The sequence below is a fragment of the Pelophylax lessonae genome, assembly GCF_965119305.1.
Source record: "Pelophylax lessonae genome assembly, chromosome: 6".
In the NCBI taxonomy this organism is placed as follows: Eukaryota; Metazoa; Chordata; class Amphibia; order Anura; family Ranidae; genus Pelophylax; species Pelophylax lessonae.
Window position 1 is genome coordinate 204737019 of NC_138773.1, and position 20240 is coordinate 204757258.

The 20240-nt window shown below is 41.4% G+C and overlaps 1 protein-coding gene across 3 annotated transcripts in view; it reads left to right on the top strand.

The window, feature by feature from the left end:
* PIKFYVE (phosphoinositide kinase, FYVE-type zinc finger containing) overlaps positions 1-20240 on the top strand; it is a 583956-nt gene that overhangs the window by 153839 nt on the left and 409877 nt on the right. For all 3 annotated transcript variants that reach the window (XM_082260055.1, XM_082260056.1, XM_082260057.1), the window contains 4 exons: positions 5824-5950; positions 8694-9859; positions 17749-17849; positions 17963-18034. In XM_082260055.1, the coding sequence (XP_082116181.1) occupies positions 5824-5950; positions 8694-9859; positions 17749-17849; positions 17963-18034 (1466 nt within the window). The remainder of the gene's footprint in view (positions 1-5823; positions 5951-8693; positions 9860-17748; positions 17850-17962; positions 18035-20240) is intronic.

Sequence of the window (20240 nt, forward strand, 5' to 3'; positions counted from 1 at the left end):
GAGAATTCTCGCCTTCTTGCAAGTAGGGTTAAATATGAAGCTAGCCTTAGGCACTATTAAAGGTCAAATTTCAGCCTTATCAGTCTTTTTTCAAAGACTGATTTCTTCACATTCCTTGAGCCGGAGTCTTTATACAAGGGGTGCTATGTATGCTTCTGCCAGTTAGGCCACCGTTGTGTCCTTGGGATTTAAATGTGGTCCTGGCGGTTTTACAGAAAAAGATTTTTGAGCCCGTTCGGCATATTTCTATGGTTCTTTTGGCTGCAGTAACTTCAGCTAGAAGAGTATCAGAGTTAGCGGCTCTTTCTTGTAAGGAGCCATTTTTGATCTTCCATCAATATCCAGTGATTCTATGTCCACACCATGGGTTTTTACCCAACGTGGCGTCTGCTTTTCATTTGAATCAGGACATTATACTTCCTTCATTCTTTCCAAATCCTCAAACCGCAGAGGAAAAGTTGTTAGTCTCTTGATGTAGTAGCTGAATTTAAGGTTTATTTGAAGATGTCCGCTCAGATTCGGAGGACCTACCTTTTATTCATGCTGCCAGAAGGGCCAGACAGCATCTAGGTCCACAATTTCTCAGTGGATTTGCCAGGTCATTATCCAGGCGTATGGTTTAAAGGGGAAGGTTCCACCTTTCCCGGTAAAGGTACATTCTACCAGAATAGTAGGTGCTTCTTGGGTAGCGCGCCATCAAGCTTCTATTGCTCAGATTTGCAGGGCTGATACTTGGTCTTTAGTACATATTTTCAATGGATTCTATCAGATGGTTGTTAGGACCTGAAAGGATTCTGCATTTGGCCGCAGTGTGCTGCAGGCAGCTATGTAGATCTTTCGCTCTGATGGCGGTTTTCGTATTTAGTGTCCCCCTCCCCTCAAGTGCATTGCTTTGGGACGTCCCAGATAATAAATATTATGGCTGCTCTGTGTACTCCAAGAAACTGATTTTACTGGTAAGCTGTGGCAAAAATCCAATTTTTTCCAGACCATTATCTGTAAACCCTAGAGATGGTTGTGCGTGAAAATCCCAATAGACCAGCGGTTTTTGAAGTACTCAGACCAGCCAATCTTGCACGACAACCATGCCACATTCAAAGTCCCTTTTTTAAATGCTTTTTCATCCCTATTCCGATGCTCTGTTTAAACTTGTGCAGGCCAGTCAAGTTTCTCCACCCCACACTCGCTCATCCATGTCTTTATGGACCTTGCTTTGTGCACTGGCCCAAATCTTTTGGTGGAGGGAGAGTTATGGTGTGGCGTGGTTTTCAGGGGTTGGGGCTTGGCCCCTTGGTTCCAGTGACGAGAACTCTTAAGGTGTTAACATACCAAGACATTTTGGACAATTTCATGCTCCCAACTTTGTGGGAACAGTTTGGGGATGGCCCCTTCCTGTTCCAACATGACTGCACACCAGTGCACAAAGCAAGGTTCATAAAGACATGGATGAGCAAGTTTGGGTTGGAGTCCTAACCTCAACCTGATAGAACACCTTTGGGATAATTTAGAGCGCAGACTGCGAGCCAGAACTTCTTGTCCATCATCCGTGCCTGACCTTACAAATGTGCTTCTGGAAGAATGGTCAAACATTCCCATAGAGACAATCCTAAACCTTGTGGACTGCCTTCCCAGAAGAGTTGAAGCAGTTAAAGCTGCAAAGGGTGGGCTAACTCCATATTGACCCCTATGGACTAAGACTGGGATGACATTAAAGTTCATGTGCCTGTAAAGGCAGGCGTCCCAATGCTTTTGATAATATAGCGTGTACCTATGAGCTATCAGAAAATCGTATGAAAGTTGCTTGGACTAAAATGTTTGTCTGATTTTCATGTGTACAAACCTTTAGTCCCTCATTCTGTTGCTGCTTCGCACCAATTTCCCCAGGTTCCCTGGTCGCCCCTGCAGTCTTTTTGGAAAGTGGATGTAGAAGAATGCAGCTCATGTAGAAACAAGCATAACTGCCAAAATTTAAGGTGTACGTTTAACCACTTCAGCTCCGGAAGGTTTTACCCCCTTAATAACCAGGCCATTTTTTGCGATTCAGCACTGCGTTACTTTAACAATTGCGCGGTTGTGCGACGCTGTACCCAAATACAACTTATGTCCTTTTTTTCCCCCCACAAATAGAGCTTTCTTTTGGTGGTATTTGATCACCTCTTCGGTTTTTAGATTTTGCGCTTTGAAAAAAAAAAGAGCGACGATTTTGAAAAAAAAAAAAAAACACTATCTTTTTATTTTCTGCTATAAAAAAAAATTTAAAATCTAATTTTTTTTTTTATCAGTTTAGGCCAGTTTGTATTCTGTTAGCTAGCAGCATGTTATCTGTGTGTTAGAGAGTGAAAAGAATGTGGGGAGGGTTTAACCTCTGTGGGGAAACCTATGATCCACAGTAAAAGATCATAGATTATTCCTCAGAATGGTTTAGTGCCGGTTCGCACTGCTCCTAAAATTACATGCGATCTCTGTGCGGTGCAAATTCAGCCATACAGTTTGTATGGCTGAATTTGCATCGCAATCGCACCTAACTAGCACAGGACCCTTTTTTTGGTCCGCAGCAGAATCTGATCACATGGTGGTTCACACTAGTGCTATCCGGTTCTGTGCGAACTTTCAGATCGCACTGCGATATGCGATCTGATCTGGGGGCGTCGTTAACTTTTAATTGACACCCCCAGCATATCGCATATGGCAAATTTAGCCTAATTGTTACTATCATTATCTAGCCGGCGACCTGCATTGCAAGTTCTATATGTTCTAATTTTCCCTCCTTTATGATGCATGCTGTATATCTGTAAAGATCATTTTGGTCATTTTCCTTTAAATATCAAGAGGAGTGCATCACCGAGTTTGTCAACAAAGGTTCTAGCACTTGTCCTAAAACGCATCAACAAGCAAGTGCACAGGTGTGCACATCAATGTATGTACAGCATGTTAGGAGGTTAGCGAGTTGAAGTTAGGGACGTTTTGCATAATCCCAAAATGTATCCTTTAACACTTATGTATCCATTTAGTTTTTGCTGTTTTTCTTTAACCACTTTACCACTAGAGGATTTTGCTGTCTTACGTCTGGGCCACTTTTTGCGATTCGGCGCTGTGCAAATTTAATTGACAATTGCGCGGTCGTGCGACGCCATACCCAAACGAAATTTGCGTCTTTTTTTCCCCACAAACAGAGCTTTCTTTTGGTGGTATTTGATCACCTGTGCGATTTTTTTTTTTTTTTTTTTTACTTTTTGCACTATAAACAAAAAAGAGCGTAAATTTTGAAAAAACAATATTTTTCACATTTTTTTTATATGAAATCCCCCCCCCAAAAAATGTAAAAATCTAATTTTTTAAAAATTTGTGGCCAATTTGTTTTTTGCTACCTATGTTTGGTAAAAAAATTCACAATAAGTGTGTTTTGATTGGTTTGCGCAAAATTTATTGCGTTTACTAACTAAGGGAAAGATTTCTGTCATTTTTGGTGTTTTTTTTTTTTTAACGAGTAATGGCGGCGATCTGCGATTTTTTTTTTTTTTTTTTTTTTTTTTTTGCGGGACTGCGACATTGCAGCGGACAGATCGGACCCTTGACTGACATTTTTGACACTTTTGGGGTTACCAGTGACATTACTGCAGTAATCAGTGCTATATAAATATGCACTGTTACTGTAAAAATGACACTGGCAGGGAAGGGGTTAATTTTATTGGAGAGGGAGGGGTTAATGTATGCCTGGTGCTTACTGACGTGTGGGGGGAGGTGACTGTGTGACACAAGGACAGATCCAGGGTTCAGCTATGCTGAACCCTGCAATCTGACCCTGCCTGTCACTTAGGAGATCCGCCCGCTTGTGTTTACACAAGCAGGCAGATCTCCACACTAGATCCCCGACCGGGGAAGAGCAGCGGCGATTGCCGCTGCTCCTCCCCTGGCCCGACTCCCGCTGTGACTGAATACAGCGGGAGCGAGCCTCCGGCGGCGCGCGCGCGCTGCAGAGAAAGGGAAGTGTCTGATGACGTAGATCTACGTCGTCAGACGAGAACGAGCCACTTTGCTGCAGTACTATTACCGTACGCAGATGGCAAGTGGTTAAAGTGGTGTTAAACCCAAAAACAAACCTTTTATTCTATTGCAGCTTATAAATTCTTAGATTTCTTTTGTAGGCTTTTTTTTCTTCTATTTTCAACAGAACAAGCTTCCTGCAAATGAAGCAATTAGTGTTGAGACAAACCATTTACCACTAACAGGGATGCTTACATTGATCAGTTTTTATTCATGTAAAACCTTTATCCCATAAGAATAAAGCAACTGTTGGTGTAACGGCTTGTGTGAGTGCAAGCTGGAGTTTAGCTTTAATTTGTTAATTTATCTAAATCTGACAATGTTGCTGTCCAAGGTGCCTCCATTCTTCATCCAGAGTGGGGGCACTGTAATTCAGGGGGTGCCTTACTGGCCTGATCACCAGGTAAAAACAGAGGGTAAAAAGCCTAAAAAAAAATGTTGCCACTACATCGAAGGGCCTTTCACACGGGGGAACCGATCAAGTCTGCCTGTCAGTTTTTCAGACGGCCCTGATTGGAAACATTTGTGCATTCCTTTAGACCAGTGGTTATAAACTTACTTGTATCCATTTACACCCACCTACCTTTGGAGTCCGATCAAGCCCCTTAAAAAAAATAAAATGCATAATGGACGACGACTGCATCTTTTTCCATCTAGGTGGACTGGCTCAGAGGCAGCAGGGTGTAAACAGACAGTGGAGTTTGTTTTACTTCTGTCTGCCCATAGAGCAGAGCAGTGTCTGTTCATGTCGGCTCTGCACAGACCTGTCATCCGCCCCTCTTTTTGCTCCAGTCGGCAAGGGATCAGATCACAAAAAAATATTAAAATCACTCATTCCCCTTATGCAGTGTCTGGAAGTACAGGATAAACCTTGGACTTAGAGTAACCTGGTTTGAGAGTGTTTTGCAAGACAAGCTATTTTTTTTTTTATAAATTTGACTTGATAAACTAGCAATGTCTTGATATTCAAGTAGGGTCACATCACACCTGTGTGTACGAAGTGTAGCAATATGGTTACATTTAATGAAGGTACAACATTTAGCAGCTCACATGATTTGATAATTAAAGGAGGCACATCTAAGTATGCAGGCATCTGGGGTAAAGCTGTCCACATACACCATCCTCCATCAACGTCATCCTTTCCACGCTGCGCTCCATGGGCGCTTCAAGCCTCACTTTCAGATTGCTCTACTGCAGGATAGTCTTCCTGGTCACGATTGCAGACTGACGGCAGTGAGAGCCAGCAGTGTGGAGGATGGTCTGTGGACATATTAACCTTGGATGCCTGCATACTTAGATGTGCCTTTTTTAATCATCGACCATGTAAGTTGCTAAATGTTCATTAAATGTAACCATATTGCTACACTTAGAGGCACCTCTCTTCTCTTTTATACTCTGTAGCGCCTTCTGGATTATGCTTCTAATCCCCTTGTGGAGACTGCCATTTGGGAATGAACATGGTTCACAAATAATAATTATTAATATCATTATTCACAAATTTATGGTTACACAAATCACATTGCTATAATCTTTTTATATGGACTATAAACTGAAGGATTTATGAATAAATGGTTGTGGAATGAATCCTCTCAGTTTCCATTATTTCTAATGGGGAAATTTGCTTTGATATGAGTGCTTTGGGTTACAAGCTAGATTGCCGAACGAATTCTGCTCGCAATCCAAGGTTTTACTGTATGGAAAAAAAAAGTAGATGCTGAAAGAAAAGAAGCCTAAAGTATATATAATGTCTTGTTTTATTTTTCTTTTGCATTTCTCTAGCAAGTTTTAGACCGAGTCAGTCGAATGACGCAGGGTGACTTGGTCATGTCTATGGATCAGTTGTTGACAAAACCTCGCCTTGGAACCTGTCACAAATTTTATATGCAAGTGTTTCCTTTACCTAACAGTAAGTGTGTGTGTTTGTCATCTGTGCTATATATGCTTATGAAATAAAAACTCCTATGAAGGCTGCAAAGCAAAAGGCAGTAACAAAGAGTATACTTTTATAAAACCACACTGCGAAGATGAACACTGCTATATTAGAGACATTTCTGTACTGTTAAGACTGATACAATTAAAGTTAATCTGTCTTCACTTCAAAGGAAATAAATCATTTGTGAAAAGTGTAATTTTGGAATCCAGCTGTGCATATTGGCTTCAAGGCGAGAATGTGATTGATTTTTTTTTTTTTTTTTTTTTTTTAAAGCCACAAGGTGTTCCCTATCTAATAGAGTTTTCTAGGTTTTTGATCCCTGGCAGTGTTTCCATTGGTGTTATGAAGACCATTTCAGTGTCTCTGATGGTAAAGGAGTTTCAGGCAATTCTGCAGTGACATCTTAGGGAGCATGCTTCTTTCCAGATCAATTTTAGCTGGAATTTGGCTTTAAAGAGCTTGTAAACCTCAGAAAAAAAAAATAAATAAATAAAAACCTGAAAGACAAAAAGGCATAATAAGCTAGTATGCATCGCTTATTATGAAATGCTTACCTTAAAACAAAGCCCCTGCAGTGCCGCCCACTCACCTTAACACAGCAGACATTTTTGGCTGTCCTTCTTCCTGGTTCTTGTCCTCTGGCCATCTGATTGGCCGGAGGCGCAATGACATCACTCCCTCGCATGCGTGCGGGAGCCGCCGTTCACGGCACAGGTGGCCATTCCTTCAGAGCGCATGCGCCAATGACATTGGCTGCATGTAAAGTAAATATCTCCTAAACCAGTGGTCCTCAACTCCGGTCCTCAGGGCCCACTAACAGGCCAGATTTTAAGTATTACCTTGGGGAGATGCAGACTAGAGTACTGCAATCACTGAGCAGCAAATGATATCACCTGTGATGTATTTCAGTTATCTTGCAAACCTGGCCTGTTGGTGGGCCCTGTAGGCCAGGGTTGAGGACCACTGTCCTAAACTATGCAAGTTTAGGAGATATTTACAGTACCTATAGGTAAGCCTTATTGTAGGCTTACCTATAGTCTAAAGTCTATAGGTAGGGTTTACAACCTCTTTAAGGCTGGGCATCATAGAATGTATGTTGCCCCTGGGCTTTGAGGAAGTCAGGCCCAGACACGGCAAACTTTTGGGGTGTTCAGAGTCGAGCCCCTTTGAGATCTGCCAACAGTATGTGGTCTTCAGGTGGTGCTTGATATTTCCAAATGAGGACCATTTTGTAAATATTTTCAAACCCTTTTTTCTCTTACATTTAATAGAAGCAATTGCAAATGCCCCCTTTAGCCTTAATAAACGTACTTCATAACTTTTATGTTTTGTAAATGCAAGTTTTCACTGCTTGGCCTGACAATAAATAGCCCGATCACACCAGTGCAGCTTTGAAATCCCGCTAGTTCAGCACTGTTTCAAAGCCGCAAATCACTGATTTGCACTGCCGATTTCATTGCAGCTTGCAACTTCATACAACAGAAATTTATGCAAATCGCAATGAAATCGGCAAAAAGTCGTGTGGGATCTTTCAAAGTTTTTGCGACGTGAGTTGCTTCAGTGTGAACATTTCCGTTGCCGACAATAGGGTGCAGCTAGTCATGCAATTTGGAACTGTCAAATCGCATGACTAACCGCACTGGTGTGAACAGGGGCTTAATCGGTCAGGGCTGGACATAATGATTACAGGTCAATGCCTTAGCTAGTGATGGTAGACTCTTTCACTTTGATGCATGCACTAGTGAACTGCCATTATTATCTTTGATAGTTTTCTACCTTCATCCAGCTGCTTGTGCTGGTATGCAGTTTAAACCTGTACCAGCTCTGTGTAGGTGGCATTTACTGACATTTTTCAGTTGGGTGTAGTTTGGCCTATTGCTGCCAAAAGAGCACCCCTTTCACACGGATGGACCGATTGGGTCTGCCGGTCAGTTTTTCAGGTAGATCGGATCGGACCCTCTATTATCCTCTATAGAGCAGTGGGTATAAATGGTCATGCTCCTGTTTTACACCTGCCGACTTCCGATCCAAAAAAAAACCCCAGATGGGGATGGTTCCCCATCCGTCTAGCAGATCAGATGGCAATTGGGTGTACATGTACAGGCGGTCCGTTTACACCTGACTGTCCATAGAGTGGTGCAGATCGGACACAGATCAGCCATCTGCCTGCTCAGAAGTGATCGGTGGACAGATTTCCCACTGAGCAGGTGGACTCCTGGCAGAGTCGGCCTTGTGCACTGCAGTTTATTACATTTGTAATACTTGTTCATGTGGTTACTACTATGTGTTTATGTATGTTTGTACATAAAGGATTTGACCAGCAGTCTAAGTTCTACCATAGTAAATAAAGGGCCTGTGCCTTCCAATAAAACTAGCTAACATTTTTACAGATTCTGTAGGGTTAGGTCGGGTCTCCCCAACATAGTATTGGACACTTTGGGCAACCCCATAGAGCTGAACCCCCTTCCTATATTCTGTCAGATGCAGAATATTGATACTTTAAAAAGAATACCAAATCTTTGGACACGACTGTATGCAGTAAATTTAAAATCCAACTATACTAGTAAACCCGTCCCAAAAGAACACACTGCTGAGCAAAAATGCTACCATTTTTATATTTCCCAATCCTGAAAGTGAATGCTAATAAAATATTAAAAAAAAAACAAAAAAAAACAGTGCATGTCTTTTCATAATCTTTTCATTTATTTGTGTGCAGATGAATCCAAAACACTGATGTTTTTTGAAGGATGTTCACAACATCTTGGCTGTACAATTAAGCTACGCGGAGCCAAAGAATATGAGCTGGCACGTGTCAAGGATATAATAGTCTTTATGGTTTACGCAGCATACCATTCCCAGTTGGAGATTTCCTTTCTTATGGATGAGTTTGCTATGCCACCAACACTTCCTAAAAGCAGCTCTTTCCGATCCCTAATTGAAGGTTATGAAGGAGATGGAAGCCAAAAAGATCTGTTTAATGGAGAAGAATGCAGTGGTATTAATTGGGAATCAGACCGTTTCTCAGAGCGATTACATGTGATTTCTGAGTCCCAGACTTCTGATGATGCTGAATCGTTAGAACAACGATCATATTTTGAGGAGACTGGAGAACTGGAGAGCAAGAGTTTTGAAACCTCTTCCATGATCCATCAAAACCCCTCCAGAGTGATGTCGTGTTCGTCACTTTTATCTGCTGTGTCAATTGAACCTGAGCTCTTCACTCAGATGTGTCACATACCTGGTATTTCAAATGATGATTTTGAACTTCATGATGAAGGACTAGAAGAGCCCAAAAATCAACATCAGCCTTTCAGAGATCCTTTACAAGATGACTCTGGAATGTATGTAACAGAGGAGGTTGCTTCCACAGATGACAGGCTTAAGGCGCACTCGATAGCTTTTAAACAAGAACTGAAAGATGTTATTCTTTGTATTTCTCCTATTATTTCTTTCAAGGAACCATATTTGTTAATAGAGAAGGGCATGCGTTGTCCTACAAGAGATTATTTTCCAGAGCAGGTTTACATATCCCCATTACTTAATAAGGAGATGAAAGAATTGGAGAGTAGAAGGAAAAAGCAACTGTTGCGTGAACTGTCAACTTTACAAGGGACAAATGAAAATGTCCAAGGAAAAGCTATCGAAGTGCTACCATCCCATGAGCTGTTAAGCACAAAAATTTCAGAGCACTTAGGAGACAGTCGGTCTCTAGCTAGAATCCTAGCAGACTATCGGGCTAGAGGAGGTAGATTAAGGCAGAAGGATGTGGATCCATTTGTACAAACTACAGGTACAGCCAGTGTATTAAGTAAAACGGAATCCAAACATGACTCAGAGGAGGACAAAGTATTAAATCAGAATGAATTGCCGTGGAACTCAAAGGTATATTTATTTTTTTGTGCAAATTTATTCCCCTAGTTGCCTTTTCTTCATGTATCTATTTAGCTTATAAAATGAATAAATGTGCGTGGGTTATTTCGTTTTTGGCTGGTTTGGTGGTGGACTCTGCCAGCTCAGCAGGGGATCTCTCCGCTGATCCCTGCTGAGCAGGCGGATGACAAGTCAGTTTCCACGCTGCTGATGCAGAATGGACACTGACACAGCCCACTGTCCTCTATGGGCTGTTGGATGGAAACGGACCAACTGTTTCCATCCACTTGTCAAGCGATCCGCCATTCGGATGGGGAACGGTTCTACCATCCGTCTGTTTTTAGCGGACTGGATCAGATGTCGGCAGTTGTCACACAATTCCGCTGATATTTGCCCGCTCCATAGAGCGCAATGAATGGTCCGATTGGGTCCACTTGAAAAACTGACAGGCGGACCTGATCAGTCAGTCAGAGTGAAAGGGGCTTCACACTGCCCTATTGTGGTTTGCCCGCGGCATGGGTACACCCGCGTTATTAGCATGTTATTGAAAGGGCACCAAGCATGCAGGACTTTTGGTGCGTTTTCAGTAAATGCACCAAAAACATACAACCGAATAGTCTATGGCAAACCACACGTAAACTGTGGGTGCACACACCCACTGCAGCCAAACCACAGCATGGCAGTATGGAACTGGCCTTTTTATGTATAAGATTTGTGATATTTATCCAATGCTTTACAGAATTACAGTGCCTTGACAAAGTCATCATACCCCTTGAAATTTTCCAAATGTTGTCATCCAAAATTGTAAATGTATTTTATTGGGACTTTATATGGTAGACCAACAGAAAGTGGCACATAAAAGTGGATGGAAAATGATAAATGGCTTTCAAAATTTTTACAAATATTTGAAAAAGTGTGGCATGCATTAGTATTCAGCCCCCTTTACTCTGATACCCCTAACTAAAATCTAGTAGAATTGCCTTCAGAAGTCACCTTATTGGTAAATAGTCCACCTGTGTGTAATTTAATCTCAATTTAAATACAGCTGTTCTATGAAGCCCTCAGAGGATTGTTGGAGAACCTTAGTGAACAAAATGCATCATGAAGGCCAAGGAACACACCAAACAGGTTAGGGATAAAGTTGTGGAGAAGTTTAAAGCAGGGATAGGTTGGTTATAAAAATAAATATCCCAAGCCTTGAACATCTCACGGAGAACTGTTGAATCCATCTTTCGAAAATGGGAAAAGTGTTTTACAACTGCAAACCTACCAAGACATGGCAGTCCACCTAAACTTTCAGGCCTGGCAAGGAGAGCAATAATCTGAGAAGCAGCCAAGAGGCCCATTGTAACTCTGGAGGAGCTGCAGAGATCCACAGCTCAGGAGGGAGAATCTGTCCACAGGACTATTAGTCGTACACTCCACAAATCTGGGCTTAATGGAAGAGTGGCAAGAAGAAAGCCAGTGTTTAAAGAAACCCATAAGAAATCCCGTTTTCAGTTTGCAAGAAGCCACGTGGGGGACACAGCAGACATGTGGAAGAAGGTGCTCCGGTCAGATGAGACCAAAATTAAACTTTTTGTCCTAAAAGCAAAACACTATGTGTGGCGGAAAACTAACACTGCACATCACCCTGAACATACCATCCCCACCATGAAACATAGTGATGATAGCATCATGTCCTGGGGATGGGTTTTTTCAGCTAGGGCAGGGAAGCTGGTCAGAGTTAATGGGAAGATGGATGGATACATCCATGCCAAATACAGGGCACTCTTAGAAGAAAACCTGTTGGAGTCTGCAAAAGACTGGGGCGGAGGTTCACCTTCCACCAGGAAAACGACCCTAAACATACAGCCAGAACTACAATGGAATGGTTTAGATCAAAGCATATTCATGTGTTAAGCTGGATACACACTATCCAACTTTTGTGGTTAGATTTCCTTCAGATTTACCTTCAGTGCCTTGCGAAAGTATTGGGTCCCCTTGAACTTTGCGACCTTTTGCCACATTTCAGGCTTCAAACATAAAGATGTAAAACTGTAATTTTTTTGTGCAGAATCAACAACAATTCAGGTCTGGACTTTGACTTGGCCATTCTAGCACCTGGATATGTTTATTTGTGAACCATTCCATTGTAGATTTTGCTTTATGTTTTGGATCATTGTCTTGTTGGAAGACAAATCTCCGTCCCAGTCTCGGGTCTTTTGCAGACTCCATCAGGTTTTCTTCCAGAATGGTCCTGTATTTGGCTCCATCCATCTTCCCATCAATTTTAACCATCTTCCCTGTCCCTGCTGAAGAAAAGCAGGCCCAAACCATGATGCTGCCACCACCATGTTTGACAGTGGGGATGGTGTGTTCAGGGTGATGAGCTGTGTTGCTTTTACGCCAAACATAACGTTTTGCATTGTTGCCAAAAAGTTTGATTTTGGTTTCATCTGACCAGAGCACCTTCTTCCACATGTTTGGTGTGTCTCCCAGGTGGCTTGTGGCAAACTTTTAAACAACACTTTTTATGGATATCTTTTAAGAAATGGCTTTCTTCTTGCCACTCTTCCATAAAGGCCAGATTTTGTGCAGTATACAACTGATTGTTGTCCTATGGACAGAATCTCCCACCTCTGCAGATCTCTGCAGTTCATCCAGAGTGATCATGGGCCTCCTGGCTGCATCTCTGATCAGTCTTCTCCTTGTATGAGCTGAAAGTTTAGAGGGACGGCCAGGTCTTCGTAGATTTGCAGTGGTTTGATACTCCTTCCATTTCAATATTATTGCTTGCACAGTGCTCCTTGGGATGTTTAAAGCTTGGGAAATCTTTTTGTATCCAAATCCGGCTTTAAACTTCTCCACAACAGTATCTCGGACCTGCCTGGTGTGTTCCTTGTTCTTCATAATGGTCTCTGCACTTCAAACGGACCTCTGAGACTATCACAGTGCAGGTGCAATTATATGGAGACTTGATTACACACAGGTGGATTCTATTTATCATCATTAGTCATTTAGGTCAACATTGGATCATTCAGAGATCCTCACTGAACTTCTGAAGAGAGTTTGCTGCACTGAAAGTAAAGGGGCTGAATAATTTTGCACGCCCAATTTTTCCAGTTTTTTATTTGTTAACAAAGTGTGAAATATCCAATATATTTCGTTCCACTTCATGATTGTGTCCCACTTGTTGTTGATTCTTCACAAAAAAATTAGTTTTATATCTTTATGTTTGAAGCCTGAAATGTGGCAAAAGGTCGCAAAGTTCAAGGGGGCCAAATACTTTCGCAAGGCACTGTATGTAGTGCAAGGGCCTGCCAGATTGCATACACATTGAAAGTGTTTAGGTTTGACCTCCATATTATATGGTTTTGGTAAGTCTAAAGGAAAAAGTATTCAGAAAATCTTATAGTGTGTATGGCCCATTAGAGTGGACCAGTCAAAAGTCCAGACCTAAATCCAATTGAGAACCTGTGGCAAGACTTGAAAATTGCTATTCAGACGCTCTCCATCCAATCTGACAGCTCTTGAGCGATTTTGCAAAGAATAGGCAACAATTTCACTCTCTAGATGAGCAAATCTGGTAGAGACATACCCAAAAAAACTTGCAGCTGTAATTGCAGCGAAAGGTGGTTCTACAAAGTATTGACTCAGGGGGGACTGAATACAAATGCACGCCCCACTTTTCACATGTTTATTTGTAAAAAATGTTGAAAACCATTCATCATCTTTCTTCCACCCCAATTATGTGCCACTTTGTGTTTGGCCTATCACATAAAATCCCAATAAAATACATTTACCTTTTTGGTTGTAACGTGACAAAATGTGGAAAATTTCAAGGGGTATGAATACTTTTTCAAGGCACTGTATATTGAGGTTTTCCTGAGGTATGTAAAGACCTGTAATAAATTATCCTTCTATAATACGCATGATTCAGTTTTTTAACCACATGTCTACATCATGCTTATATTGATGATACTAGCAAATTATTTTGTGTTTTCTTGTGGAAATTTACAGACTATTTAGCAATTCAGTTTAGCAAAGGATCCTCTGTAGACTAAAAGGATTATCCAATACTGATTTCATTAAAAATGTCACCTTTGACTTTCCTACTTTGCTGCTGTTCTGTTCTAATTAAAATTTGAGCAACGTTCTACACAATTACTGTTGAAGAAAATGTTTGGTGGTTTTAGTAAACTTGTTTGCATAAAAGAAAACAGCAATCTTATGTAACTCTTTGTGTTGAAACTTTCTAGATAACAAGTAGGCACTGAAAAGCATATTTGTTATTTCTATTTTGTAAATGTAGACTGGCCAGGGATAACTCCTCCTGTTACCGGCATGCCTTTTTTTTTTTTTTTGTGTATCGCATGGCTAACAATGGGAGTTTCGCTCCCTTCCCCTGCTCATTTTCTCCCCGTCAACTATCTTTTGTCACAGCACAAATCGGCAGATCTCTTATCAAGCCCTCTTGGTTATTTTGGATCAAGGTGTCTTTGCCCCATTTCTTATGACCGAACAGTTCCAGGGGTTTTTCTCCGACCTAATTACCGTTCCCAAGTCAATGGGGGGGGGGGGGGGGGGCGCACGCGCATTCTCCCTGTTTTGGATCTCAAAGCTCTAAATGTAAATGTCATGCAAAGTTTTTGGGCTTGATTGGCGGGTATATGGGTCTAGTTCTGGAAACCACTCACACCATATTGTTCAATTCACAGGAGAAATCGATTTGATATTTTCTGTTCTAGGAGCTGTCAGAATATCCGCTTATGCGAGTCTGGCAGTCTCCTTTACTCAGTTTCACTCCAGACCCCTACAACGCAATATTCTGTTGTCTGATAAGTAGCTATGGTCGCTAGACATAGCCACGTGTTTTACCAAGGACCAGGTTGTCCCAAACCTAGTGGCTAAATAATCTGGCTTTCTTCCAATTTTTTGGAAGATCCTCATTTTTCAGCCTTTTCTATTCTTTACCAAAGACTGTTGTCCTCCCTCACTCCTTGAATAGGACCTTTTTTACAGGGGGTATCCCATGTAGCCCCCCACCATCCATTCCTCTGAATCTGGTTCTCTCTTCACCTTAGAAATTGCTATTTAAACAATCAGAAATGTACCCCTCTATTCTGTCACTCACAAGATGGTGTTTCTTGTAGCCAACACCTTTGCACTACAAGTGAATCCTTTTTGGTTTGGACTTTGGGAGGAGGTGATGTTGAGTCCCAGGACTTCCTTTGCCTTTTTTTTGACCCTCTGTCTGGCTCCAGTCCACTTAAAAAAAAAAAAAAATTCCTTCTGTTTGGATGTGGTTTGGGATGTAAAAGTTTCACTATCTCTCTAGGTGGCTTAGACAGGCCATTATCCAAGTTTATGGTCTCAAGGATCCAGTACTACACTCTCATTGTCAGGGTGCACTCTACTAGATATTTAACTGGTTATTGTGCTTTTTGGCTTCATGCCTCAGTTTCCCAGATTTGCAAGGATGACGCATGGTCTTCTGTTCGCACGTTCTGTAAGTTCTACTAGGTGTATGTTGCGGCATTATCTGATGCCAGCTTCCATTTTATTTTTTGGACCTGTTAGAGCTTTTGTTTGCTGCATTGCCCAGGTGTTCATTATTTACGTCTGGAGAAAGAAATAGGATTTTTTTTTTTTTTTGTACTTTGGATACAATACAATAATTTCCTTGGATTCTCTTGGGAACACAGGTCCTTTTCCTCTGTCGGAGGTTGTCCTGGGGTCCATGGGGTGTCCAGTCCTCTGTTAAGCCTAAGTTTAGCTTTTTTGTCTCTCAATGGACTGCATGAAAAGTATTTTATGGCGAGTACATAAATTCTTTCAGGCACTCCTGTTTTATATAATCAAAGTACCGTATTTTCCGGCGTATAAGACGACTGGGCGTATAAGATGACCCCCAACTTTTCCAGGTAAAATATAGAGTTTGGGATATACTACCCCTCTTCCAACGCACACCAAATACAAATTAAAAAAGCATCACATTTGATTTCAATATGGTCAATATTTCAATATTTGATTTCAAACTATGACCCAATAGTTAGAGGATAATATAATTGGCAAGTTTTAACTCAGGAAACAAAATAAAAAATGGCCCCTGATCTCAGTGACAGTGTTTTTTAATTTTTGAATGCATGTTTGAATTCAGCATCCTGTCTGTAACGCAAAGATATTTTTGCTTTCTGTACACAACTAGCCCTTCCACATTTATATTGTGTGATCCAGCACCTAGATGCTATCTATGATTAAAAATACCATATGCCCGGTGTATGGAAAAGAGATAGAGGAAGAGAGAGCAGCGATGTGACCAGAAAAACATGCCTCTTTCACCTGTCCCGCCATTGTATCCTGTTACCGTACCTTCTTCTCTGCCTCTCAGATCTCGCACATGCGCGCCTGCACCACTTTACTGCAGTCCTCGGGAGCGAGACGCAGAGAAGGAGGTACGGTAATAGGATACAAGGGCGGGCCAGACGGGTGAAAGAGGCATACCATAGTCTCTGAGACGGAAGGTTTGGAAGCAGGGAGAGCCAATCCAAGCAGGCATACCGTGGCCCTTTTTGAGTACCCCCCCCCCCCTACCGCATAGTTCAGTCGGCTCCGCCCTATAAGACGATACCCGGCATATAAGACGACCCCCGACTTTTGAGAAGATTTTCCTGGGTTAAAAAGTCGTCTTATACGCCGGAAAATACGGTATATGTAAACTCTACTGAATGACATTTAGTATGTCAATTAACTTTGTATCAAAAACAATTGTAATTTTCTTTTCATAAAAATGTTTTTTTCAGATGCTCCCTGTCTACTTGTACTTGCTCCAATATCGGCTGCATGCCATTGCTCAGGATGGGCCTCATGATTGCTTAGGAGGATCATGCTTGTGCAGTGTGTCAGTGCAGCCTCTTGAAGTTTCTATCGAGTGCAGTTTTGACAGGAGGGGGGCACAGAGAAATCTGACTATTAATAAAGCTTTTTACCATTTTCTTTCACCTGCTTATAAATATATTTATTTAAATACGTTGCTCAAAACCAATAATGTTTTGATGTGAACAAGAGGCAGTGTTAGTTTTTAACCATTTCCATGTTAAATTCAAGGTCAAAGGCCTCTGTTGCCTTATTTTTACTGCTTGGGAATGAATGTACACTTAAGTATTTGTGCAAGTTTAGTAATGGAGCAGTTTGCTGCCCAGCCTTGATGCTGAAATGCATCTTGTGATATACTCCCAAGATCCTGCTTTCATCAGATAGGGTGTACTTTCTATAGAGCTCCCCCCTAGCATACCCTATCGCTACACTTATAGTGATTGTAAACGATCTTCTTTTTCAACAACCCATTCAGATTTAAAATAGAAATAAAAGGCAATACATTTTTGTATAGATAAAAAAAAATTAATAGTTTTTTTGTTTTTATTTTTTTAAGTGATCACATTCCCTCTGTTCTCATACGAGCTGGGGGGAGGAGAAACAGCAGCACACTAAGCTGCTCAGTGAATGGCTGTGCAGCAGGGGCGTGTCAGGACAAGTCTGATCATTGGAGGAGAGCACATGGAGTTCCAGAACAGCTAGAAAACCGACCACAGTGTGCTCTCCTGCTTAGAGAGGTCCGTTTGTAATAGGAAAGCAGAGGGTCAGGCAGGATCACCAGGGATTTCAAATAAAGGAAGCAATAGAAAGCTAACAAGAGAGTTTCGTAAACAAGTAAATGGTACAGCAGGCACATATTAGGAATATGAAGTTTTGGGGTAAGAAACGCTTTAAGCCATACGTTGAAAACTGCAGGTCTTTCTAACCAGCAGCTTTCTGTGCATGAGACAAACAAAACCTTACAGCTCAGAATAACTAAAATGTTGCTAGGTGCAGCATTCAGTGAATCCATTTTAATTTAGTGCTTTGTGGTTTGTCCTCAGATTGATTGTTTTAGCACATTAAACCACCAGAGGCTCTGTGTTCTGTTCAGCAGTTCTTCAGCTCAGTCTAATAATGCACCAAGTGCCTGCGTCAGTCCGTGGTAAGTAGTTCTATTAAGTGCTTTTATTTATTTATTTTTTTTTTGTGTTGAATGGTAGCAGCTTTTAGTCTGCCCCCTTTTTAACCTGATGGCTGTACTTTTAATTTATGCAGGATTGTCACAATGGAGTTTTATGGTAAGAATGACTTGACACTGGGTGTGTTCCTGGAGAGATACTGCTTTAGGTGAGTTGTCTTATTTCAGTTAATAAAAGGAATGACTGATCTTTTAACAGCAGAGCTTGTTTGATCTTTTTTATCATAGGTTTTAGGCTTCATGCACCCTGAGCATTAAAACACTGCTTTAAGGGCGCCTGGTGTGTTTTTTTTTTTTTTCTTTTTTTTTTCCTGCCTCTAAATACCTCTCCTTGTTGCCTATTTGTCAATGCGCACACACAAGAATTTTTTAAAGGGTGTTAAGTGACAGAGAAAAAAAAATGGCAGCGCATCCAGGAGCAGCAGTTTTGGCACAAAAATATGCTTGTATGAGTGATCACGTGTTATCACTAGGTGTATCAAGTGCAGAGTGTTAATTTCAATGGCCAAAATAGTTATTCTGGCTAATGACCTGAATTAACGCTCAAGCGCTTGACACACCTAAATGCGTCTACACGGGTCAGGCTTTTTTCTGCCAAAATGCTGTTGCCAGGGGGAAAGGCGTTAATGGGAATTAGGCAATTGCCCTGTGTGCATGGGGCCTAAATACGTAACTTGCTAAATCTAGCTTATTAATGTTTTATTTAAATTAGTTTATAAAAGTAAGATGAAATAAAAGTGGATGTAAACCCTCACATATACCCAGTGAAGTGAACAGCCTCAGATGATAAGTAAGTTTTTCATGTGCAGTCAGGTCCATAAATATTGGGACATCGACACAATTCTTATCTTTTTGGCTCTATAATGGATTTGAAGTGAAACAAATAAGATGTGCTTTAACTGCAGACTTTCAGCATTAATTTGAGGGTAGTTGCATCCAAATCAGGTGAAAGGTGTAGGAATTACAACAGTTTGTATATGCGCCTCCCACTTTTTAAGGGATCAAAAGTAATGGGACAATTGGCTGCTCGGCTGTTCCATGGCCAGGTGTGTGTTATTCCCTCATTATCCCATTTATAAGGAGCAGATAAAAGGTCCAGAGTTAATTTCAAGTGTGCTATTTGCATTTGGAATCTGTTGCTGTCAACTCTCAATATGAGATCCAAAGAGCTGTCACTATCAGTGAAGCAAGCCATCATTAGGCTGAAAAAACAAAACAAACCCATCAGAGAGATGGCAAACACATTAGGTGTGGCCAAATCAACTGTTGGGAACATCCTTTAAAAGAAAGAAAGCACCGGTGAGCTCAGAAGCACCAAGAGACCCGGAAGACCATGGAAAACAACTGTGGTGAATGACCGAAGAATTCTTTCCCTGGTGAAGAAAACACCCTTCACAACAGTTGGCCAGATCAAGAACACTCTCCAGGAGGTAGGTGTATGTGTGTCAAAGTCAACAATCGAGAGAAGACTTCACCAGAGTGAATACAGAGGGTTCACCACAAGATGTAAACCATTGGTGAGCCTCAAAAACAAAAACAGGAAGGCCAGATTAGAGTTTGCCAAACAACATCTAAAAAAGCCTTCACAGTTCTGGAACAACATCCTATGGACAGATGAGACCAAGATCAACTTGTACCAGAGTGATGGAATGAGTATGGAGAAGGAAAGGAACTGCTCATGATCCAAAGCATACCCCCTCATCAGTGAAGCATGGTGGTGGTAGTGTCATGGCGTGGGCATGTATGGCTGCCAATGGAACTGGTTCTCTTGTATTAATTGATGATGTGACTGCTGACAAAAGCAGCAGGATGAATTCTGAAGTGTTTCGGGCAATATCTGCTCATATTCAGCCAAATGCTTCAGAAATCATTGGATGGCACTTCACAGTGCAGATGGAGAATGACCTGAAGCATACTGCGAAAGCAACCAAAGAGTTTTTTAAGGGAAAGAAGCGGAATGTTATGCAATGGCCCAAGTCAATCACCTGACCTGAATCCGATTGAGCATGCATTTCACTTGCTGAAGACAAAACTGAAGGGAAAATGCCCCAAAAACAAGCAGGAACTGAAGACAGTTGCAGTAGAGGCCTGGCAGAGCATCAACAGGGATGGAACCCAGCGTCTGGTGATGTCTATGCGTTCCAGACTTCAGGCTGTAATTGACCGCAAGGGATTTGCAACCAAGTATTAAAAAGTGAAAGTTAGATTTAGGATTGTTAATCTGTCCCATTACTTTTGGTCCCTTTAAAAAATGTGAGGTACATATACAAACCATTGTAATCCCTACACCGTTCACCTGATTTGGATGTTAATACCCTCAAATTAAAGCTGAAAGTCTGCAGTTAAAGCACATCC